Genomic DNA, 26,333 nt, shown 5'->3' with positions numbered 1-26,333 from the left:
TTAGGCCACAGTGTTTAAAATGTTGATGTTATTTTTCCTGTTTACAAAGGGATTCAAACCTGAAGTTAAAAGAATCATTTTTTACTATAGCACATGGATGCTAATTTGAATACTTTTAAAATAAAAAAGGAAAGTTTGCACACTACCATAACTATAATAATTTTATTATAAATTATCTGGACTATTATCTGAACAAACAGGATTTCTATATACTCTCCCTGCCCCCCAAAGATAATATTTGTTTTTATAAAGATATGTATATGAAGGAATTATAGAAGGAAGCATACATATTTAGCAATAAAAGCAAGCATATTAGCAGGATTAAAAAAAATATATGGAAGAACTTAAAATCATGTTTATTTTTAATACTATAGAAGGATATTTTTCAATAGATACATATGGTTTTGTATTTCATTATTGTATAAGGTATGCAAAAATTTCATTTTATTAGGAAGTAGATAGCAGCGTCTCTTCAGTCTTGTGGGATTTTGTCTTTGCCTCCTGTTTCCTGAGACACAGCTTTCCCATTCCGGAGACCTGTCAGACTCATTCCAAATAGAGAGCTTTATGTAACATTTGCTTTAATGCTGTGTATTTTTAAAACATGTAAAATAGTTTAACTTTTTCTCAGTGATTCAGTAATTCCACACATTGTCATGTGATTATGCCTTTCTCTATTTTTTAAACTTATAACTAGAGATTATTACACAGTACTCTAGTATAGAATATCTAAATGGGTAAACTATGGCTTGTGATCTGAAGCATACTATACTTGAAGTATAATATGTACTACAGTTTTTGCAAATTACGGCTTGGCATAATATAAGAAGCGACAAACCATTGTTGCTTCTGTTCCAGAAGTCACTCTGCCTATAGACAACATTAGAAAAAGAAGCAGCCTAGTGGCTCTAAGCCATATTTTACTTCGATTTTTGGAAATTCAGTGGGCTTTTTACTAAATTACTATAATTCTGATATTTTGGTGGGATAGCTGGATTTGATTGATTGTGCCAAATCAGAGAGAAGATAGTTGCTTAAACTTTTTTTCAGGTTAAACATTTTTTTTGGGGGGGGAGGGGGTTACTGTCTTTTCCCAAAAATGTTTTTACCTGGACAACATTATGGTGCAAAGAAAATCAGAATCAAGAATGTTAGCTTTCAGAATGTATGAAATAGTTTTCTTCTACACAAAACCTCATTACAGAACTCCAGACTTTGAAAACTAAAAACTAGCATAAATACTTCAGAAACTAAAAAAAAAGTCTTGAGGCAAAAGAAGCTGAAAACAGGCTAAGAATTGTTAAGACAGAATCAAGGAATGCAAACTGGTCAAGAATCAGGGCCTAGATTTTATATCTAAAACACTTCTCACATTACAAGTATATAGAACATAGACACATGGTATTTATATATAAAAATAGTTTCAGTTTTGACTTGATTTAGATGAAGTAATGAATATGAATATTAATTACTTCAAGAGACCCCTCTCTTGTAGTGTTGATGCTAAAATAAGTATCCTGTAATTCTGCTAATTTTTCTTCCTTACAGAATCTTGCATGTATTCTCCACCCCAAATCTTAGTTTTGTAGCTAGTTATCTACTCTGCTGAAGGTCTGGTACTGCCACTGTATATGCTGTGAAGGCAGTTAAAATGAGCACTAATCAATCTTACAAAGTCAAGCAATGAGCATTAGGAGGCCACTATCCTGTGACTAAACACACCCCTTTTATGGAGTGTTGGTGCTAATAAAGGGCAGCTTATTACTGAGGCAGAGACCAAAGCTTGGGTGAGGTCAACCATGACTGGCAGTCATCAGTCATTCTTAATGATACTTTTTCTCGTGCTTTCTAAGGGATTCCGAGTAGAGTGCAAATCATTTGGGGTCATCCATAGTTCATGTACCCACAGATGGTAAAGATTTTGAAAGATAGGTTTAAACTTGTACTTTAAAAAAAAAAAGAACTCCCCAACTAGATAAGTTATTTTCATGTAAACAATAAATAAACACCAATAGAATCTCCTTCCCTCTTGCAGATCATTATATTTGCCTTCAGTGTGAAAAAATATTTACACACTAGAATACTTTGTGTCTGATAAAGAACTACATAAATTTATTTTTATGATGTCTGTCTTCTTTAATTATTGCCTTTGATGTGTATTGGTGACTAAATAGAGCTTAACAGGATTTCTCTCCCTTCTTAAATTTCGCAAAGTGAAACTCAGCCAGTCCCTGACAGATGTCTGTTCCTCACCTTCAGGATTATTTTATAAATCCCTTTCTGATGAGCGGAAGTGTCAAATCAAGGACAGGCCATAAAGCAAAAGTATAAACCTTTTAAAGAATGATCCTGATAATATATTTAAACATTTTGTACTATTTTAGAAATTGTTATATGTTTGAAAAATATATTTTATTTTAAAATTGAAAATTGGATCATAATTTTGCATGTAATGTGATATTATTCCTCATATTCCTTTTAAGTTGCATTTCATGCATATTGAGAAAGTAACTACGCTAGAGATTAAGGAGTACAAGTAAGTGGTTTATTAGATTTTTCTCTGTGTCTGTCTTTTACAAAGACTCATTTGTACTGTTATAGGTTGTTTTGATTGTGGTTTACCTATGTTCTTCCCCCCTTCCATTTAATTAATTTGCAGCTATACATAGCAGGTATGAAAGAAATGTGAATTCTTTTTGTTGACTTCAAGATTCTTACCTCTAATAAACAGTTTATTTTTGCTGATAAAAGCTGCAGTAAACTGAAATCAACACCTTCTGGTTTCTTCTGTCAGTTTTGAATCACAACAAAATAAAAAAATAGGTTGTGCTGTGCATAGAATCCAGAAGTTGTCCTGATGTTTGTCTTATGTGCATTTACTTCCACTAGTAACATTCAAGAGCTCAGGAAGAAATAACTTATGTTTTGCTAGAGCTAAGTTGGAAAAATCCACATGGTCACCAGAGGGCAGCAAAAGGATTCAGAAATCTCTAATATTGAAAGGTCATCTGGATTTTGACATTACAGATAAGGTAGCCACATCTTTAAAGTTCATAGGTTTGTATAATTAGCTATATACGAAGCCCATTTGGGAGGTATATTAGCTTGTGAACATATGTACAGCACCTTGTATGTTTGAACAGATGGTTGGAATTCTTATGTAAATAAATACTACAACCACTTTAAAATAACCACATGAAACTCTTTTCTTTTGATATTCTTTTGTTAGGGTTCAATTGTGCCATGTTATATAATGATAATTTGCTTATTATATCTTATTCTTTTGATTTAAAATTAATCTCTTCAAACTCTACAAGTAAATATATTTCTGATGTTGGTTGGAAAATATGCGCAGCTCCATAAACAATTGAAAATATACAATTCTACCTATGATAAGAAGTGGTCCTTGTTGAAGCTTTATTCAAGAAAGCACTTAAAGATGAGGGTGTTTATGTATTTAAATTTAAGAATATGCTTTAAGTGCTTTCCTGAATTTGGGCCAATGTTCCTGATGCTTCCTCCTGTTGAGACCAGATGTCATGAGAAACAAATCAGGCTTCATGTGTCTGACTTTTTGCTTTCTACATGTAGCCCTGCTTGTTAAGTGTTTTAGTTTTATATATAATCAGATAGCAGCACAATTTATATTCTTGAAAATGATGGACAAAGAGAACTAGAATGTACTTCAAACAGGAATCTAGATATTTGTAGAGCACTTCATTTTAGGTAAATTAGGTTTACTCCAGAGTACTGCTACTGTTCCCAAACCTTCTAGAAATAGATTTTAATTATTACATAATATAACTCTTCAAAGTTTTAGCTATTGCAAAATAGGTAAGCACCAATCATTTGCAGTTAACCAAAGATTAAAAATATGCTTTATCAAATCTACATTTTTGCTGGGATGGATGCATACAATTTCTTTATTTTGCTAAATGTTGGAGGAAAGGCATAAACTAAACTTTTGCAGCTGGCTTTTTGAATCTAACATTCTTGACAATTGGAAGTATATTTTGGACTAAATTCTTTCTCATCTCAGTTAAACTTATTTTTTGATAAAGCAATGAGACTTATTAGGATTGAGGAAATCCTTTGACAGTTAATTTTTTAAATTTTGGAAATGCACATACAAGCCCAACTTGTAATAAAATTATTAAAGTAGGAGTGTCTTTCCTGGCTCACATGGCATTCAGATGCTTATACTGACTGTCTTTGCATGTCTAGTATAGCCATTTCACTCATGTATCTATGTTTTATTTTTATGTATTTTTTGAATATATTTCCTGCCTTTTTCTCCAGAAGCTCAAGGTGGGTTTCCCTTCATTTTTATTATCACAACAACCCCATAGGTTTGTCAAAAGATTGTAAGGTTGTGTGGCCAACAGAAACCCCAGTGCTGGCTTGATTTTTATTTGAATAGTAAGAATTGTATCCAAAGATGTCATGCCATTAGTCTAAATCTTCTTCAACTTACTAGTGCTAGTTCTGCAAATGTTTACAAAAATTATTGTAAGTAGTTTTCTGTAATTTGGTATTTTCCATATGATTGTGTCAGAGAATTCTGGTTATCATAGTCAGCAACTCTACTAAGGGAATGAATCTACTCCTTCCCTTTCTGTTGGGCACCACACAGTGCTTAGGTAAATGGTTCATTAAGTTGATGGAAAGCTTAGAATTATGGTTCTGTCTCCTTTGACTCATGACATTCCTCTCTTGCTGAACTGTTCTCGGGGTACCCATAAGATAAATAAGATAATTGACACTTGGAAAAAAAATCCATTGGTTCACCTACTGCCCAGAACATCTCATCTTATTCTCAATCTGTGTTATGATTAGGTTGCCAAGTTTTCAAGTAGAGTATTTCCAGGACTGCCTGTCTTCAATTATTTTTGCTTAGCCCATGAGAACTGGGAAAATAGGCATGGGTTCTTTTTATAAAGCAAGAGATATGCCTCTGATGCAGAACCTGTCCTGCAAAAAAACATTACTCTTGAGGGTTTGGTTGACCTTGACTCTTCTGCCCTATGTCACAGGTGTCAAACTCGCATTCTTGCATTGCTGTCATGTGACATTTCACGATGTTTTTTCGCAGAGCTGGGGTGGGCATGGCCTTGCATGACCCATCCAGCCTGCGGGCTGCCAGTTTGGCACCTATTGACCCTGTTCTATATCTTATATGTAAGGTCAGAAAGCAGGACAAGCTTCTTTAGTATTAAAGTTATTAAGATATGGGTTGGTAGGCCTCAGTTAATTCTGAATTTTTTGTTATTTCTGTTACCTGATACTATTCCTGTGTTTATTGTTTTACATTTTCTCCTATGTTCTTACCAACTGTACGTCACTAGAGTTGCATTTTGAAAATTGGTTAGCCATATACATCTAATAAATTAATTAATTTAATTCAATTAATAGTAATAATTTATTGTGTCCTGATTTAAAATTTTTGGATCATAATTTTTCAGATACTTGAAAGCAGTTGGTTTAGTGGATAACACAGTGGCTAGAAACCAGGAGGCTTACTGCCTTAGGCATGAAAGCCAGCTTGGTGAATTAGTCTCTTAGCATGTGATGTCAGTCAGTTCCTATGGATTGAATGGATCCACACTTCACTGACCAGATCCACACGTCATTTATATGAAAAAAGTATATCCTGCACTTTTGGGGAAAATGCTAGGAAGAAAAAGAAATGGTCAGATAGTTAACACTAAAACCATCTTAAAAGAATTAGGCAAAAACATCAGCCCAACTGAAACCTTGGCATAAATGTACTTTTTACTTTTACTGCAGACATTGCTCTACTTACAAATCCTTGAGTTACAAACTTCAGCTGATACGAATTACATTTCACCCTTGAAATAATATATTGTTTTTTGTTCACTGTCTTCAACAGGAAAGTGAATATAACTTTAATATATAATATAGCTTTGTCTACATAAGATGCTAAACTTTCCAATGCAAAAATCCTACGCCAGTTTATAACATACAAAGTTATGTGAGGTATTAGTCATTTTGCCAAAGTCTCATACTAAAAAATCTTGTACATGATCTTTATGCATGTATATCGTATTAACCTGTTTTAGCTAAAATATATATGTGTGGGCCTTTAATAGGGTTGAAACTATCTCAGTGCAGACATTATTCTGCTTAGGAACAAGTTATGTTCCAAGATGCTGTTTGTGGGTCCCGTTCAGTCATAACTTCAAACAAACATAAAAATTAACCTTGCACCTAATTTCAGACAATCAGCCACTACAATACAAACCTTATCAAGTCATTACAAAACCAAAAAGTGAACAGTATGCATGTGGAACAAACAATGTGAACAGAAGAATGGGAAGAGTTAGTTTACGGCATGCCTTCTCTTGGCTTCTGGGACCTTCTAAGTTGGAGTTATGGACTGGTTTAATCTCTCTGAAATGTTCATTGTGTCTTGTAAGATTCAGCTTCTTTACCTATTGTTAAGATTTGGTTTTAGGATTTTCCGTTCTCTTTTTTTTAGATTTCACTTGTTCAGTCTGTGATTCCACACCTTGATTGGAAATATTTCTTTTTTGGGGGGTGGGGGGTACCATTTTTCTGTAATCAATCTGTATGAATATGTTACAGCTCAATGTGAACTATTTTGATTAAATAAAATACTTAAATTGTAATACATGCAAAATGATCATATATGACATTATGAGAATCCATAATAATGCTCATAAGTTAAATGATTTAGCATTGTAGTGGTAAGGAAGAGGGAACACAGTTTCAAGATACCCATGTACTTATAATAAAAAGATTAAAAGTAAAGTCAGATATTCTTCTCCCTTTTCTTTTTTTCCTCTAGAGCAGTCAAAAGATATACTGTATACCCTGTGAAAGGGTGCTTTCAATCCAGTTATCCACTTTGCCCAGTCTCAGATTCCAGAACCTTCTACATACTCTCATTGGTTAAACCACTAAGCCTTTGATTCTTTCCTGATTACACTATGCAAGACATCTATCAAACACTGTCTTATCTGTTTGTAAGGCAGCTCAGGCCTCAGCTTTAAGTCATGGGTTTTGGCTACAAGTTGGAGTGTGATTAATAATTGACTAATGTAGCTTTTATTTATCACAGGCTAGCACATTTCACCATTACCGAGTTAACATAAATTAAGTGTAAGCTGTCGTTCAATCTGTTTTTCAACTCTCCCCTCCCCAAATCTTAAGTCTATCTTTCACTTTTTTAGAAACAAAATCCTTACACAGGGCACAGTCTCAGTCAGTGCCAAAAAGTTGATTTCCTTTTCAGTGGAGTCATATATCACTAGCCCTCCCAGCTGCAGTGTCAGCCTCTGACAGAATGACATGTGTCATTTATCAAAGGGGCCAGGCTGGGCCTTGGGAAACGTACATGACAAAGCCTGAGAGAGTTCATTTCGTAGTCCCCTCCTACCCTCCCTGAGCCTCTTGCCAGGAAAGCCTGTGATGTTTCTGTCTTCACAGCATTACTGTAAGTCCTTCAACCTTCACAAAATTAACCCTTACAGCTACAGCCATCATCGCTACTATGGGATATTCCTTAGAGAGTCCTGCCATCTGATTTTCTAAAAAAATAATTTAATTTATCTTTAGGTAAGAATGTGATTAGCAATGATATGTTGCTGAAAAATTTTACCACTTGATTTCCTGTCATCTCTATTTATAGCTTCGTAAAAGTAATTTATGCTATGGATAGTATACAAGAACAAAAATATAAAGTTTTGTCGTAGCAAGGCAAGGCCTAAAACTCATCAGTATAGTAAAATGTCGCAGTTAAACTCTAAATAGTATGGAGCAGGCAACATTGCTCATAGAAAGGTTTACTTCTGAGTAAATATGCAGTCAAGTGTGCTGAGTTGTAAAAAGCTCTGGCACTATATAAGTGCAGAATAAACTTGTGTATGTGAATGATTTTTTGCTTAAATATTTTACCTCATAAACATTTTGCATGGCTATTTCAAACACTAAAGTTGAAATACAAACAGCTAATGTTTCTTTTGAATGGAATGTAATGTTTGAATTTCATAACATCTTACAAATGGGGTGATTTGCTTAGCTTTCAAAATTCTTGTAGAAGGTGTTTTTCTTAGCATAGAAAAGAAGCAAAGTCATATCAGTTTTTTTAACAAGGTGTCACTTACATTGAATTGTTAATATCTGTAATCATGTTATTTAGTCCTATAACTAAGGTAATGATTAACGTTTTAAATGTGAAAATTATTTTCTCTCAAATATGCAGAATAGACTGCAAAATGTAAACATGTATTTTGGTAAAGCAAGTATAATAATGAAAAAAAAATTCTCTCTGTCTTACATACAGTATACACATTGCTTTAAAAACTGTATGCATAGTTGACTGTCACAATAATGTTATTTATGGCATCCAAAAATCATTTACAGATACAGCTAGGGAATTCAAGCCTCAGTTAGGAACTTTCTAGAAAGAAATCCTATAAATTAGCTATTGCTCAGGAGTGGCTGTTTTCTAGTCTGGGCTGGTTCTTTCATTTGTCTACATAAGGCTAATTTATTTTTGCAGCCAGATGTGAGCTGACAGCCATCACTCAGAGTTTCCTTCCCCCACTGTTAGGAGGTCGGAAAAACAGTCACATTTCCCATTTTACAAAATCCCCATCAACATTATTGAAGATGGATGTATCTTTAAAGCAAAGATTGATTGTGGATATCGGAGTTATGGTGTCATTTATCATGGTGAATATTATTTAGACTTGGATTGTACAAGGCTGTAACTTGAGACACAGCCAGGGGAGGGACAATCTGGAAACGAGGATCCATGAACTTTAATGGATGGGTGCTTTTTCAAAGCTCCACGCACTGTAGTATGATTTACTTTTCTTATAGAAAAGAAACAAGCATTTCAGTTTTAAAGGGCCAGCATGCCTTCTTGTTTCCTTTTGTGTACCCTACATAGACATCAAAGGCTCACAGCTGAGACACAGATCGAATGATAGTATATGAATTTTACATGTATACAATTAATCATAGTTTAAATATATCACCATGAGAGACATTAAATGAGGTGTATTTGAAGTTTTTGTTTGTTTGAGCTTTTACTCATGTTGCTACTAAAGTACCCCAACATATTTGTATTGTGTAAGAGAGAGAATTATCTGAAATTATGGTGGCATTAAATATAACATAATAGTCATTGTGTTATATTGTGCAAGCGTTCTATATCAAACTGAGTCAAAAACATCTAGTTGTTCATTCTTGACGTGTCCTACTGGTAGGATGACTGAAAAGAACTCAGTTATTCAACATAGCAATACTGTAAATGTTTGGATATGTTAAAATATGTTTTAAAAGTATAGATTTCCAATATATACTTAATTCTTTGGATGTGTGAACACATGGTAAGCATGCAAGAAAATTTTCTAGGGAGGAGCCAGTTTTAACCCTAATATTAAGAATGTGCTGTATATGCTACTGTTTAAATTAAATGCCTTTGAAAAGTGAAGTGTGTTTGCATTTTAGTATGGAAACATGACAATAAAATTTTAATCACCAGCTTATTTTAGATTCTGGAACATTCACAAAGTTCACGAACATTTATGAAGGTCATATAACATGTTTCTCAATATAGTTCATTTCTACTTCATAATTTTTGTCATTAAAGTGAATTAACTTTAATCTGCTGTAAAGATTCAGCTGAATCATAAAATCTAGGTCATCTTGTGAAGTATAGAATAGATGTGTGGCACAAACACCCTGATGGCTTAAAACATAATTTTTGAAAGTAAATGCATGCTAATCAGTCCCAAAGTAATCTTGATAGTGTAATGGCATGAATCCAACTGAGGCTTATTCAACTTGTTGCTTTGGCTGCTTACTTGCATCACAAAAATAGTCATGGTTATACTCAGCATGAGGCCTTGTAGAATTAGTTTTGAGCAATAAAATCTAGAGATTAGATTTTACATTACAGTATCTGCTAAAACAATAATTGGTAGCCTCACATATGTGTAATTTTTTTGCCTCTTATCTGCTACTTTTAATAACTGGGAAAAATATCATTAAATCTACAGTTCTGTGTACTGTGGGATATGCTGCTAGTTGCTGGTTTACTATACTTATAAGCATGTTTGCTTCCATACATAGAACAAAAAAAATGTAATCTGGTTGTGTCTTTAAGGTAGGATGCTGCCAATATTGATAAGTGTACATAGTGAGTTTTGATTAAAAAAATAACAACTCACTGCCACCAGATGAAATTATTGCAATAAGATATATTTCAAAATAGATGTTTGGAAATAAGATCTGTAAAAGTAAAAGATTTGTAAATATTTGAGTTTAGGATCAACTTGATTTACCATTTAATAGGAAGAAATCGGTTTAGATACTAACAATTTGGCTTAACTGGATTTAGGTTTGGATTGTAAGTTCTACTCTCTCCCAATAATACTCCACGTAGCTAGCATAGGAATATTTTTACAAATTTTAAAAAAATGCAACATGTTTATAAATAGGAAGTACTTTATCAAATTCAGATTTATCATAGCCACTGCAATGTTGACAAGGGGTCAAGTTCATTATAGTAAATAACAGCATAACCATTACTAATGTTTGTAAGTCTATGCCACAGTTATGATATAAGGCTGCTGTTTCCTGATTAAGACTATTTGATGACACAGAGATGTAATGTAGATTATCTCTGCTTTATGTTTACTGACATCAGCTTCTGGTATTCTGCATTTTTCTGACAATGGAATACATTAATGTGGACATCCCTTACAGAATGGACTCTGAGTTTCAGAAAGTAAAAGTAAAGAGTTTAGAAAGGTGTCTAATTTCAGTACTCACACTATTTATCACTAAGCTATGCATATTTATCATGGCATATTACAGAATGCAGAAAACTATTGTTTTTCATTTTTTTCCTAAGTATCTCAATGAGGTGATTTATTATAGTTATCCATCTTAAGGGTCATATATCAACTTTTAGTTGCTACAAAATCAAACAAGCAGCTGTTTGCTTTGAATCAATCAGAAAACTTGTCATTTATCATATTCAATATGATTTTTGTGTTAACTGAATTACAGTATTATGCGTAACATTAAAATAAAAATACTATTATTTACTATTATATTGATGGTTTAAATATAAACAAAAACTGTTAGCAAACCATATATAGGTTCTATCTCAGTAAATAGTCATAATTTCTGAAAAAATCTAATTTTGGTCAGGTACTGGTGTTCTTATTAGAAGAAAACTATGGTCACACCATTAGATCAAATTTTTTAACAATATTTATCTCATTTGACCTCAACTAGCCAGTGGCATAAGCCTTTAATATTCCTGTTTTACAGAAGGAACACTGAGAAACTGTGATGATACACAGCATTGCTTTGAGCATGTTTTGCTATTCCTAGCTTTATTTACTGAATCAAAGGAAAGAAGAGAGGTCAGCCCTCATTCTTTTTGTGATGTAATTGATTGCCAGTTTTGCATATGCTTAGTCATTAATTGATATTTTCAAGGATTAAAAATAAGAATATGAGGTATAACTGTTTTGAAAATTCAAACAATACAATTTGTCCTAGAAATATTGTACATAATTTGATATTGAGGACTCTAGACAGCAATTGAAGAGAATTGATCTCCATGTAATTTCAGCACAAAGGGGAAAGTTAGATTTACATGATTTCTCAATGTTGAAAAAATATGTTTGTAAATTCTATTTAATAGGAGATGGCACTTATCCATGACAGTAATTTTGTAGCCCACAGCCTGCTAAGGCCTCTTAAGTTATCAAGAAGCTTCATAAAGTTTTTGACTGTCAGAGTTTTGTCAGTGTGACTATTACTATGAGATAAACCCAGGAGCAAAACGGAGCACACAGCACACAGAGCCTTTATACAATTAATAGTGGTTTATATATACATACATATATACATACAAACACATAGTAGATAAATCCCTTACCATTCAGCTACGGACACAAGGAGAGAAATGAAATACACGATGAGAAAGAGAGGGAGAAACGCCCTCTAATGGGCACCTACGTATATAGACACCTCCTTGCATCATCCTCATTGCATCAACTTATAGTTTACAGCTTATAACCTTGCATCAGCTGGCAGCTATTAAATCTTCAGTATCTGACATTGACTTTTGTGTTTGATGATGTAATTTAATACTTTTTGTGGACTGTATCAGCTACAGCCCACTTTGAAAAAGTGCTGTATAAATTTAAACTCAACTAATATTTGAACTTGTAAGCACAAGTATTATAACTAGCTTTATGTTCATATAAATCAGCAGTCATGTTTTTGATAATAGGTATGAATGTTTATTATTACACTTGTATGCCGCCCTATTCTCGAGGGAATAAGTATACTTTGTCCTGCTTATTAATACAAATAAATAATAATTTTTAAAATAATTTTTCTCTTGTTCCATGCTAGCATTAGTTTCATTTGTATAAAAATGTCTATGCTTCCATTTTGATACAGGACAAATTAAAAGTACAAGAAGATTGTAGGACACAATGAAGTATGGTATAAAAGATAAAATATGTAAAAAGCCAATGCAGTTATTCTGAGTGGCATTGTAGTTGCGTGTGAAATGAAAATATGTATAACATGCATAATTTATATCACAAATTAACATATTTGATAATTCATAAATATGTGTGATTACACTCTTCAATGAATTTGTGTTTAATTGGTAGACTGTGTGTCAACACTGAAGATATTATATACTGTAAATTATATTTAATCCTGTGATGGAGTCATGTGTCCAATAAATTTAATAAATAGATAACAGTATGATTATGAAATTGGCCATTATTTTGATCCTATTACTACAAAATGTATAAATTATTTTTGTAATCTGGGGATGTTGAGATTTACTAACTTTATAGTAAACAAAATTAGTTTTAATCTCTTACTTGCTAGTAGATAACATATTCAGTTTTTGTCATTTTTCATGTTTCAAGAGTTTGAAAAAATGGGCAGTATATACTTTTGTACCCATAGGTTGTCTCAAGTTGCACTAAAATAAGAAAGGCTTTTTTATTTTTTTAGAAGAAATGATCACAGTAAGTGTTAAGTTATTGACAAACATAGTAATGAAACAACTTACAAATGAATGATAAATTTTTGTTGCCTAAATGCAATAATAATGCTTGATCAATTTTTATGGAAGTAGTGTGACTTTCAATACCAGAAATATATTGTCCATATCTTATATTTTCAGCAGTGCAGGCTCAAATTTGATAAACATGTGTCAGTCTGCATAGCTGTAGAATTTTTTAATATGCTTACAAAGGTTTGTTTAGTTTTCCATTTTTCTCCCTAACACGGTGAAAAATGCTTTGTAGAGATATGCTTCCTTTGTCTATGTATTTCTATAATGTCAACTGTTTCTATGACATTGTCCTAAAGTCTTGGGATTTCTCAGTCTGTTCAAAGTAGTTTCATAAGTGTGATAACAAGAGAGATCATCAACCAAAGATGCAGTTGATGTTGATCAGGGTTGGGTATTTACCTACCGGTAATTCTGTAAAAGAAACTTAATGTTTCACTGACAGTTTCTTCCTCCTCTTTTCTTGGTCAGTTCTTGAATTTCATTTTGTTGCATGTAAGAGAGAAGATTTTTTTTTAAAGAGTAAAGACACAGATGCTGTTTTAACTAGTTATTTTATTGTTTCAAACTTGGATAGTTAGCTGTATAATAGATCTAGTGCTAAATCTTGAATTCAGTGTAGAGAAATTCAATGTTCACCTTGGTATTAGTACTTTTATTTATGTTATCATTTTAAATAAAATAAATACCCAATAGGTCTTTCACTGTCATTTTCCTATATTGCTTTTCTGTTCATCAGACTGTATTTCATACGAAATTACTTCTTCTAAATTGATTTCTGTAAAGATAGTTTGCTCAGTTTTCAACCAATATCACTAAAATTGATCAGGCATTGTCCCACTATTTAATTTCTATGCAATGCACAAAAAATTGCTAGGATTGCCTCAGAAAGGCAAATTTCTGAATCTTGATCTTTTTAAAAATTGTTTCTCAGAATGTGGAGATAAATTTGTGATTGGATAGAGAAGAAGCAAGATTAATAATAATGATGATGCAAAGCTCAGCTATTAGCTACATAATTTATATATACCGGTAGGTTTTTTGGGGTGCATATGTGTGGCTGTTACTGTGTTTTGATGGAAATGTCATCGTGTTGCTTCAAGGCATAAACATGTATAACTTCCTGAAATCAGTATTCTTTTTCATTTGCAAGCCATATGAAAGCTGACATAAGATTACAATAGCCATTATTAGGTGAATCCCTCCTATTGGATTTGCTTCTCTGATTTGTTGGAAGCAAGCAGTGAAATTTGCAACTGGCATTCATATGGCCATAGAACACTGCAGCCACTGTAGTTGTGAACTGCAGTCACTGTAATTGTGAGCTGGTTTTCAAGTGCCTGACTAATGTGACTGTGGGGATGTTGCAACAACCACACTGTAAGGAATGATTGTATGTCCCCTCGTTCAATGCTGTTATATCTTCAGATGGTCACTAAATGAATGGTTCCTGGATGAGAGATATCTGCATTTGGACTATCCTTTTCCAGCTAAAGACAACGTTTTTGCAATTTTGCAAATATTTCAATTTTTTTTCTTCAGGAATGGTGTTGTTATATTTTATTTTATACCTAAGTATCAAAACTGGTACAAAATATGTATGTCAAATGTTCAAAGTACAATGAACTTTTATAATTTCCTTTACTTCAGATGATCAGTGGCTTGGTGATTGCCTCTTTACCAGGTAATGGCAGTAAGTAAACCAAAAAACATCAAAGGCAAAATCCAAGGAAAAAGAACAGAAAATCAGAAGTCAAGATCTGCAGAGAATACAAATTAACAGATATGTAATGCATCATCATCATCATCATCATCATCATTATTATTTAATATATGGCATATAGTGTCAGGGGAATCTATACATGCTAGGCACGGCAAGTTCATTCTGTTTGGTGCTTGTGTGTCTGTCTAATTGGTTAGCTTTACACCAATTAATTAGGTTGCTGGGTCTTCCAGGCTCCTCCTGCCGGTTTTGCCTGCCCTCGAATCATGTCTCAATACCTCGTGTTCAGCAAGATCCTGGGCTGGCTTTCACTCTCTTCACACATGAAGGCAGCTAGTTTTTTCCCCCAGCAAAGTGGTACCCATTTATCTACTCACAATGTTGCATTCTTTGAAACTGCTGGGGTGGGCAGGAGTAGGGATCAAGCGACAGGAATTTATTCTGTCTCAGAGCTGGCTCAAACCAACCGAGTACAAACCATTACTAGTCGGTAGTTCCAGAGTCCTTAAGTCTCTGCACCACTGCATCCCCATGATGTAATGTAAGTCATGTTATTTGCTATTACTATGAAAATATAATTCAGAAAGCACCAAATTTCAAGTTTCGTTTCAGTGTAAAATGGAAAAATTCAAATAATTATGCAAAATGTAACTTTTAAAATCCTGCTTTCATATTTCAGAAAGCAAAATAATTTTTAGGCATGTTTAACTCTATTTATATATCTGTTTTCTTTTACATGAAAGAGAATGTAAAATTCCTATTTAGAAGAATGAGAGTTGTTAACATTACATCTGTGCTAGTACTCAGAAAGGAATAACATTAATTACATATGATTTAACTTTAATCATGTTTATTACATTGGGCAGGATTCCTGTAGTATAAACGTTTGCAAATCAAAAGCACTTAATTTATATATGATCAATATAAATAAATTACCGTACTTTTGCTACTTTTTATTAAGTTTTGCCATAGAATATGAAAACTACTCTTCTGGATAATTGCAGTTAGGTGACCTCTGGATACCATGTGTGAAAACCCAATTGCTATATACACTGTATAACATTACTACTTGAAATTCTAGAATTTAGTTTCAGTCTTTACAAGTTGATATCTAGACTTAAATTATTCTAGTTAATTAATAAACTAGTAAAATTGGAACCTACATCTAGAATTCAAGGATTTGGTGTTACTTATATCTATATAACAATAGGACTTCCACTAGCGAAATTTAACCTATTTAAAGTTTAAACATTCTTTCTGATTCTTGTTTTGCTGCATAATTAAAACTAAAAGAAACCCACTCAAAACAATATGTTAGGTCTTTCCTTATTTTTCTCTACTATTTCTCTACTAAATACTAGTATATTTCTACTACCATTTTAGTCATAGATTTTTGAAATTTATTTTAAAAGTTTGGATATCAGTATAATAGAAAATTAACATAATTAGTGACCAAAATATGGTTTCAGTTTAATATAAACTAAGGAATTGCTAAAACAAAGACAATTAATAAAATATAAATTTAAATAAACCAAGTCACAGCCTAATAATAATAAGGTTTGGTATAATAAAAGCTTGAAAATATGAACTCTTGAACTAAATTAAGTGCTGAAATGGCAATACAGTACATTCATATCTATATCTTAGCATACTAATTTTAACTTGGTGCCTTTTTCCCAGGTAAAAATTCCCCAAACGTGTAATCTTTGCAAGGTTCAAGATGAACGTGAACATTTTCACCTTTTAGCTCTTATTTATCTTATTTATCTACCTTAACTACATATATTAAATAAGAAATAAGTATAGTTAATGATCTACATTTTTAAAATTGTTAGGTTTTGTGAACAAATCAGAGCAGGAAATAGCGGAAATTTGTTCTGAGACAAAATTGATAGGAATTTTATCCAGTTTATGATTTAGTACGGGAAACAAAGTTAAAAATCAATATATACTTGGATATAGGACGAGTAAATGAAAAATTAGTGCTAATCTGCAATAAATATATAGCACTACATTTATGCCATCATGCATCATGTGCTATCAAAATGATAATTTGATCTGCATTGCTCCAAGCAGAACCAAAGAAATGCAACAAAAGTGTATAAATTGGTTTTAAGTGGTTTTGTGCCTTTGTAACTAAGGTGGCTGAGTGGCTAAGATGCTGAGCTTGTCGGTTAGAAAGGTTGGCCGTTTGGCGGTTTGAATCCCTAGCGCCATGTAATGGAGTGAGCTCTCGTTATTTGTCCAGCGTCTGCCAACCTAGCAGTTCGAAATCTTGTAAAAATGCAAGTAGAAAAAGAGGAACCACCTTTGGTGGGAAGGTAACAGCATTCCATGCACCTTCAGCGTTGAGTCATGCCAGCCACATGACCACGAAGATGTCTTCGGACAGTGCTGGCTCTTCAGCTTTGAAGTGGAGATGAGTATCACCTCTTTAAGAGTCGGGAACGACTAGCGCATATGTGTATGGGGAACGTTTCCTTTAAGGTAATTATTTAATCACAACTTCTTTACATGTAAATAATTCATTGACTGAATTTTTTGTCTTCCATGATTTAGAGCACTGGAAAGCATTACTTAGCCTCAAAGTTACCTTATGGCTGATCAAATTATGTCAAGGATCTACCCTTATTTTCCTTACAAAGGTTAGAATTAAAAATCCAGAAGAAACATTATTGTCTTCATTCTGTAGTTAATAACTTTTGAAGTTCTAAGTGCCAATTCTGCAGATAATATTAATGTGGAGTCAAAATAAAAACACTAGATAATTTATTTCTACTACATAATGACACAACTATGAATAGTTCACTAAATGTTCTTGGAGATGTTCCTGCCTCCTTGAAAACACTGCTGAAACCTTGGCTTTCTGTGGAATATAGTGGACAGGACATTAAATAATAGTCATATCCCTACTTTCGTTTTACTACATTTTCCCCAAAGTTGCAACTTTCTGATAATAGGTTGGGCTGATGGAGAGTGACTGGCCCTAAGTCAGTCAGCTGGCTTTCATGCCTAATGCAGGATTAGAATTCATAGTCTCCTGGTTTCTATGTCATCCGTTGGCTCCCACTGATTCTGAGCATATGACTACAATCACCTTAAATGTTACTAAATGTACTGGGATAAAAGTAGTCCGTCTCCTTTCAGAGCAACACAATCCTACCACAATCAAATGATGTATAAATTTGTTAACACTTCATCATTCATTATTGTAGAAGTAAAACCAGATATTCTAGGATTATTAAGAAGTGTTGATATGGCCCTTTCATTGCAAGCAGCTTCCTCTGCAGCTATTTTTCTCTTTATCTGTTCCTTCCCCTTCAGCACTTTATTTCCTTATTTTCTATCATACAGTCATTTTCCCCAATCAAAACAGGAAAGTAGATCATTGCTATTTTATTTAAAAGAAAATCCAAAGCCATATTTGCATGTTCTATATTAGCAGTATCCTGAAATAATCATATTTTTATTATTTTATCTGGGGAAGAATTGTAGCATATGTACACAGTCACTTCAGCCCTACTTTTTCTGCTCCTGAGGTCGATTGTGATGAACAATGTCAGACTTAAATTTTCTGGACTATATATCAGTTTCCCTATATTTCTCAGTTTCCATTACAATTTGCAAATCTAAATTGAGATGACCACCCAGCAGTTAGCCAGGTTTAGTTACCCCACTCTACATGATTTAGCTGGACAGTCTTACACTGATTCAGAAGGAGGTTACATCACTCATTAATGTGGAAATGTCTACTGTCTCTTGTATGTCTTTTTCTCTTTTGCACAGCCAAATTAACTAATTTAATGGGAAGTTGAGGGCAATGAAGAGCTACTGATACAGTTTGAGAACAAATGGGAAAAAACTGAGCTTATGCACTAAAGTTCATTAGTAACTGTATTATGAGTTTTTGAATATAATTGTAAATCTCTGAAAATGGTTGAATGCTTTTCATTAAAATATAAAGCTATGATTCTATTGGAAAAAAAGAGGATTTTTATTAATTAGGTCAAAATGGCAACTAAGATTAGTTTGCACAAATGATTTCTTCTGGAGATATTGGAAGAGTCTAAACCAGTTTTTTCAGGGTGGTGTTTTGTATATATGTATGTATGTATATAGGATTATAGTTCCCACATTTATATGAGTAAGAAAGTTGAAGTATAGATGTCCATGATCCTAGCCTTTCTCTGTCATTTTTAATCAGTATAGTTATGTATTCATAGCTATATAATCTGTTCATATCTTTTTTTTTTGGTGGAATTGTGATCTTCAAATGGGCTACAAGTCTGATTATTTCAAGTCAGCATGATTGAACTGGTTACAACCAACATTACCCATAACCAATGTACCCATTGAGCACGCTAGTTAGATTTGTTGAGAGCTACAGTCTAATACATGGTGGTACTATTTAGTTTCCAAGCATAATTGTCAGGCAGATAGTTTCTTAAGCTTGATTGGGTAATTGAATTAGCAGGGCTTAATTTAAGATAGTGCTTAGTTCTGCAACAGTGGTAGTAATGCTGAAGGAAGAAAACATTTTAGAATAGATCTTTTACAAGCTTGGCCCCATTCTCACAGATGGGCAAGTTTGAGCCAAGCTTATAGGTTTTATAACATATTTTTTATTTGTGAATAGTTTGCTGTTTTCATCTTAAGTATATGTAAGTATTTTCATCCCCATATCTTCCAGAAACGGGTAAATTTTGTAAACAAAAGGGAATTACCATAGGGTGAGCAGTTTCTTTCTGCAAAGACATAGATGGTTCATTCCTCTGAGGAGGGGAAGAATATTTCTATAATGTTAGGAAACCTATGTTTAGAAACACATCCATATGTGCCACATAGACCATAGCACAATACAGAATGCCTAAGATTTTTAACTTAATAAGAACAAGCTATAATGCTAGTGCTTGATGTTTTTGATAATCATTTTGGCCTAACAGGAGGAGCTAACCCAGTTTCTCTAACCTGGCATTTGAAAATTCCCTGTGCTACCCAGGAGTTATAATTCCAATACCTCTAGGAGATATCAAGTTGGAGAAATCTGACATAAGTAAATAGTAGAAGCTTTCTTCCCATCCATGATGTGCGGAGGGAAGGGGGAGATTTTGACTTATTTCTTCCAAATAAACTCAACAGTTCAAAAACAAACAGTGATTTCTTCCTCTGGCTTGTTAGGAGATATATATGTGTGTGTGTGTGTGTGTGTGTGTGTGTGTGTGTGTGTGTGTGTGTTCGCATCTTCAGCAATTTTATTTGCATCAAAATAGTGGCATGTATATAGTAACAGCATGATGCAAATTCTATCCTTGTATATTTATTTGTTTGATGCAAATGATTAAGTCAGATTTTTGTGGTATGGAATCATGACATTTCTCCTTGTCCCACAGGCACTTATGTGTTTCAGGCTTGTATGACATGGAAAACAAGCACTGACAGAATTAACCAAGCAGCATATAATATTGGGTGTGAAAAGGACATAGATGATAGGCTATTTCATTTATTGATTCACAGTATCAAAGAAGACTTTTTCACTCAGCTCCTATAGGTAATAATAATGTATATGTATTTGTTGCTCACAAAATCAAATATGAGACCATATGTATAGGACAAATAAATTTTAGTCTAGCTGCAAGTATTAACAGCTACGTATATATCTTGGATTCCATTGTGAACTCTGCCTCATTCACAGTCCTTATTAACTTTCCTTGACTGGAATTACCATGTGTGAAATGAAGATAATAGCATGAAATATCAGTGCAGCAACATAAGAAAGTACGTTTTTGCATATGGTGCATATCCAGGCTTTTGAGAGTTACATTCTGGCTTCTAGTTGCTCTACAAAACCAGAGGGCCCTTATGCAGGCTATTGCTCTCTAGATGTGTGAGACTATAATTTCTCAGTTATCATAGTTCAAAGACCCACTCATCCAGCTGGCAACAGATTTCAGAAAGACTTAACTGGAGAAAGACTGATTTTTCTGTGCAACTAGATTTGATAATTTATATAAGGAATTTTATTTTCTCAAGTGGATATGAGACTGTTACCAGCACAAGTTAAATGTGTCAGTTCCCTGATTTGGGATTTTGCAATATCATATGTTAAAAGATGCCTAGTTTGCTGATCTTTTCCTTTTTTAATTGCTGCTTTGTGTTATATACTTTTCAAATTATAAGTTTTAACTGAAATTGGCATACTGAATTTTGATTGCTTTAAAAATATATACGGATGCATAAAATGTAGAACAATTACATTTTCACAGAAGTGACAAAATACATTAGAAAAGAAACACATATATTGGCAAAAATACAGGAATATTTGACTAGGACTCCCTCCCTTAAAAATGGGAAGCATATTGAAATGTGGAAAATAATATATTAAAAATTAAAAATGTAATACAGGAAAGAACTCTGAAAACTCAAGAAATTCTAAGAGATTCCTATTACTGAACTATATTTTTCTCACTGCAGGCTTCCTGCCCTCCCCCTCGTATTAGTGGTTTATCATTTGCACTAATAAGATATTATTACAATATAAATATGTAAACATGGCATGGAGAAATAGCACACAAGACATCCTAGAATAGTTCAGATATTATTTTCTCGACTTAGAAAATGGAAAAACAATACTGGTCCAATTTTCAGGCTGAAGATGGAATTTCATTAACCTTCCTATCTTTTTTCCCCCCAGTACCATCTTCAGTGGTGGATGTAACCCTGATAGCCTTGCTGATTGGAACAGAAACTTGGTTTTTCTAAGGTCAAAAAACTTATGGTAGTGAAATTAAGAGTAACCACCATAGGGGTCAGGCGGGTTCAGATGTGAGGGAGACTAATCTATTTAGGAAAAGAAAATCCAGAAAACTGCTCAGAAAACATTCATGGATACATTTAGTTCAGAAAGAATGAATGGTCCTTTAGGCTTTTGTTTGTTTATTTGGTCCATTCAAATCAGTTTTGACTGCTGAGAACTGCCTGGACTAGTCCCTGCAGTTTTGTTGGCAAGATTTCAGAATAGCTATTGCTATTGCCCCTTTCCTAAATTGGGGAGAATGACTAGTCCAAAGTGATCAATGGCTTAGTACTACTAAGGCAGTACTAGGAAGTTATAATCTCCTAGTTTCTAGCCTGATGCCTCATCTACTGTGGCAAAAATTAGCAAGCAAAAATGCAGATATGTGGGCTTGTAATCTAAATGGACAATAGATTTAAGGAAAAAATGCTTGGCAAGATTGAGCTAGTAGGAGAAGATAATGGATTAGATTGCTAGAAAGGATCAGAGATGATTTTAAAGTGATCCTAGAAGAGTTGCATATTGTTTGCTCACACATGCTGAGATGGGAAGCTTCTGCCTATACTAATGTTTCTGAATTTGGCAACTTTAGGATATGGATTCTCAAAATTGCTGGCTGGGATATTCTGGGGGTTGAAATCCACACATTTTAATGTTGCCAATATTCAGAAACACTGATACATACATTCACACTTGCTTTTTTTCCTTTCCTCCCTCTTCAATTGCAAGCTTGCTTGGCAATTCTTTTCAAATAACCATAATACTGCCTGCAAATATAAAATGGAATACTGTTGCAGCAATGTCCAGGCAGATTAGCAAGTTGCAAATTAGCAAATCTTTTGGGCTCGATACCTCAAAAATTTGGAACATGCCTAACTTGACTCAGTTGATGTGTCATTACCGCTGAACAAAAGATTAAAAAACTCACCATCTCCTACTCTACCATCTAGGCCACCTTAAACAATGGCATTTGGTGGCAGCATTGAGGTAGCGGCCCAGCCCTTGACTTTAGCCTTAGAGCCATTGCTGCCACTCCAAAAGGCCACCTTGTGTCGTTCCCCAAGGGGTGTGAGCACTCCATGGGATCTTCCTGGCACTGCTTGCCTTCAAGATAGCATTTTCTTTATGTTGATGGACCCCTGCAAACCTGTAGCTGAGGCTGCTCTGAGTTGCACGAGGCCTTCATTCTTGAACCAGTTTTGTTTTGTGGCCTTTGTAGCCTCCAAAAACATTCTCCATTTTCATGTGATTGAGATGCTTTGGAAGCCACACAAGAGCACGGTCCCCTTACATGATATCCAGAGATTGTGCTAGAGAACACTCCATTCTCCTGTGGCCTCTACAGCCTCTGAAAATTGCACGAAGACAGGGCATACTTTTGAAAATATTTGTCGGATGTTGATGAAATCAGGTGTGCTATCTTTGACATGTGTGGCAAAAGTTTGACATCACTGGCATGGACAGATTTTGACAGGGCACTGAGTTCTAGGCAAATGGACTGGTTTATGGCTATTAATGTTGGGACTCACACTTATTTCAAGTGAATAACCTTAATTTATATGTTTGCCACAATAATTCCTGTAAAATGTTTTTATATTAAAATTTCACTATCATCAGTATTATTATAAAACTCCATATAATAAAATACTTTGCTTTGATTTTCCTATTTGCAACCTTCGTCTGTACTTCATAATATAATATTTCTTTGGCAGCATAAAATGAACAAACATAAAAAACAATTTAAATACAAAATAATATATTGAATTCATCAGTAATGTATTATTATAAATGTCCAAATAATAAAATATATGTGCTTTGATTTACTTATTGCAACCTCGGTCTGGTACCTCATAACATAATATTCTTTTGACAGCATGAAATGAACAAACATAAAAACAATTTAAATACAAAACAATATATTGAATCATAAATTGAAAAGCATCATTAAAATATAACAACAAAGTAAAACATGTAGCATCCCAAAGTTAAACATGCAGCTTTCACACTTGAGAGACCAATCTGTATTTAAAAGATGTGGCTGAATGGAAATGTCTTCACAAGATGCCAGAAAATAAGATTATTTTCTAGAAGACAGCAGGTGGACCAAACAGTAAGCTGTTCCATAATAGGAGTTCATGAATGAAAAGTACCTCTTTTCATTTTAAACAATTTGTTAGACATATACTTATGTGTTAAGAGTTCTCAAGTTGCCTTGAGATTTATGACAGATAAAATAATTCTCATTTTGAATACTATTGTATTGTTTAAAAATAGGGAAGTATTTAATTGACAGAACAAACTGATTTGCTATTACAAAAATAGGTATAGTATAATCACTTCGAATTCTAGCAACAAAACAAAACCTTTTCCTCTCCAATACATTATTTTAATACAAACATGTTGCTTCTGAAGGTTGCTTCTTAGACATGGAGCTTTGTCAATATTTTTTGCAAGAGTAAAAAAAAAATAACACTTCAAAAATAAGTTTATTCAAAAATGTGGTAGCAGCAAGATTTATTTCAAGTTTGGGATTGTGGTAGATTGGTAGACTGTGCTTTCTTAGTCACCCTTACATTGTAAAATCAACTGTCAACACATTTGAGATGCCGGAAGGCATATATCCAGTTTTCTTTCAATGTACATAATACTAAACATGCTTTTGTTTAAATAGAAACGTTGCCAGATATTAGATACAAGCTTTAATTTAATTAGTTCCTGAAAGCTATTGGAAGGTATATTTGTATATTTTAAATATAGGACCATATACAATATTGAAATAGTAATATGTTTTCTGAGTAGTCTCTAGTACAAATAATATATGACAACAAAATGTTGGGGTTGATTAGTAATGTGTGATAACTTTAAACAAAAATAAAAATATAAAGACATCATAAGCAAATTACAGTACTTCATTTGTGTCAAAAATGTAGTCAAAGACAAAATGAATGAATATATTTGTAACAATAAAAATATAATTAAGATGTAATTATAATTGAGCTGAAGTGATGGGGTTGAATTTCATGAACATTTTCACACCTCTCAAAAATGCTGCCCCTATGTGAAGCCTTTTGAGAGAGAGAGAGAGAGAGAGAGAGAGAGAGAGAGAGAGAGAGAGAGAGAATGAGAATCCTTATTATCTTACCAAGTGGACCAGCATTCCCTGATTTTTAATTTGCACAGTAAGACAAAGTGGGGTAGCAAAATAGCAAATTCTAAATCCAAATAAAAATTCTAATGTAAATGGAGATTTTAAGTTGGGGTGTGTGTGTTATATTGCAGTTATACTTGAATTGAACCAGGCTTAGTATAAAAAGCTCAAATTACAAATCTGTACATTCACTGTATATCTTGCATCTATTAATATATATCATTTATAATCGTTTTTATATGTGTGCATGTGAGTGATATATAGAAATAATTGAAAACATACAACAGAATAAACTAAACTTTGCAGTGTATAGATAGCAAGGGCTCTTCATCAGGATAATACGTTGACAAAATCATCATCAGTCAATTTCAAAAGTCAGCTTTACTTGGAACAGTTTATATCTTGCAAGATACCTTTAACAATATCAAGGAACAACATCTGTCTATCTGAGGTCCTTGGAAAGGTATCAGTAGGTGGATAAAATGCCAAATCCAGTCTATATATAGCTGACAGTGTGACCAATAATAATAATAATTTTGTTTGCTGTCCAAATTTTTATGACTGTGCAGCATCTATCATCTTTGATAGATAGTTAATTTTAAACATAAAATGGAATAATTCTGCAATGAAAAACAGGAACAAAACATTTTATGTAAATTGTTCTATTTATTAAATATTTGCTCTTCAGCTAGTTAATAGAATAAACATGTAGATATTAATAGGGTAGTATCTGTTCTGACCTAGGCTTTCCCAAAAAGCACAAGACAGATTTCTGGTCCCGACAAAACCCATTTTATTAAATGAATGTGAATTGCTTTCATTCACATCCAGCAAAGGCCTGGTAAATAATCTTTAAAAGGTGAATTTATGACCACAGACCTTATCTAGCTTGGAAAGCTGCCATGTAAATATTTTCCAAACGCAGTGCTGTGCAAGGAAACACTTGGCACATTCTCTCTGAGATTCGTGGACAGATCTTCACACGCCTGAAATGAATGAACGAATTGTTTCTTGCGAAAGCACACTCCCCTTTCGCGTCTCTTATTTCCTATGGGAGGGGCCATTCACCATTCACATGTAGCTTTACTCCCAAGTTGACCATGATTTCTTAGCTGTTCTTTTCTTCTGGCAGCTCTGCGCATGCGCATACTGGGAACAGGCTCCAGCTGTTCCTCTGCCTCATTGCTGTCTGGTTCCGAAGGCAGAGAACTGGCAGACGGCTTTGGCACCACTCTGCCTCTGACACAGAGCCCTCGTCCAAGATTTCCTCAGCCTCCAGGACAGGACCATGTTCCTCCCCAACCATCTCACTGTCTGCTCTGCTGACAGACCACAACAGTATCTTTCTTAGGAGTTAGGCCAACCAACGCAAAATATTGATCGAACTTTAGAGCTTTCATCTAGATTAAGGGGCAGTGGGTACAGGTAGTCCTTGATTTATGACCATAATTCAGCCCAAGATTTCTGCTGCTAAGCTAGACAATTGTTAAATGGGTTTGGCCCATTTTGTGACCTTTCTATGTTAAGTGAATCACTACAGTTGTTATATTAGTCA

At 33.7% G+C, this 26,333-nt stretch overlaps 1 protein-coding gene across 2 annotated transcripts in view; it reads left to right on the top strand.

Annotated features, from left to right (window-relative positions):
• TSHZ1 (teashirt zinc finger homeobox 1) overlaps positions 1-26,333 on the top strand; it is a 71,778-nt gene that overhangs the window by 11,058 nt on the left and 34,387 nt on the right. Inside the window, exon 1 of one of the 2 annotated variants that reach the window (XM_032223246.1) lies at positions 7,403-7,477. The exons of the other annotated variant lie outside the window; for it this stretch is intronic. Coding sequence (XP_032079137.1) covers positions 7,453-7,477 — 25 coding nt within the window. The 5' untranslated portion in view covers positions 7,403-7,452. Of the gene's footprint in view, positions 1-7,402; positions 7,478-26,333 lie in introns of those variants that run through there. 2 annotated transcript variants of the gene reach the window in all.

Source organism: Thamnophis elegans, chromosome 8 (assembly GCF_009769535.1).
Source record: "Thamnophis elegans isolate rThaEle1 chromosome 8, rThaEle1.pri, whole genome shotgun sequence".
Taxonomy (NCBI): domain Eukaryota; kingdom Metazoa; phylum Chordata; class Lepidosauria; order Squamata; family Colubridae; genus Thamnophis; species Thamnophis elegans.
This window is presented reverse-complemented; position numbering and strand designations above follow the sequence as displayed.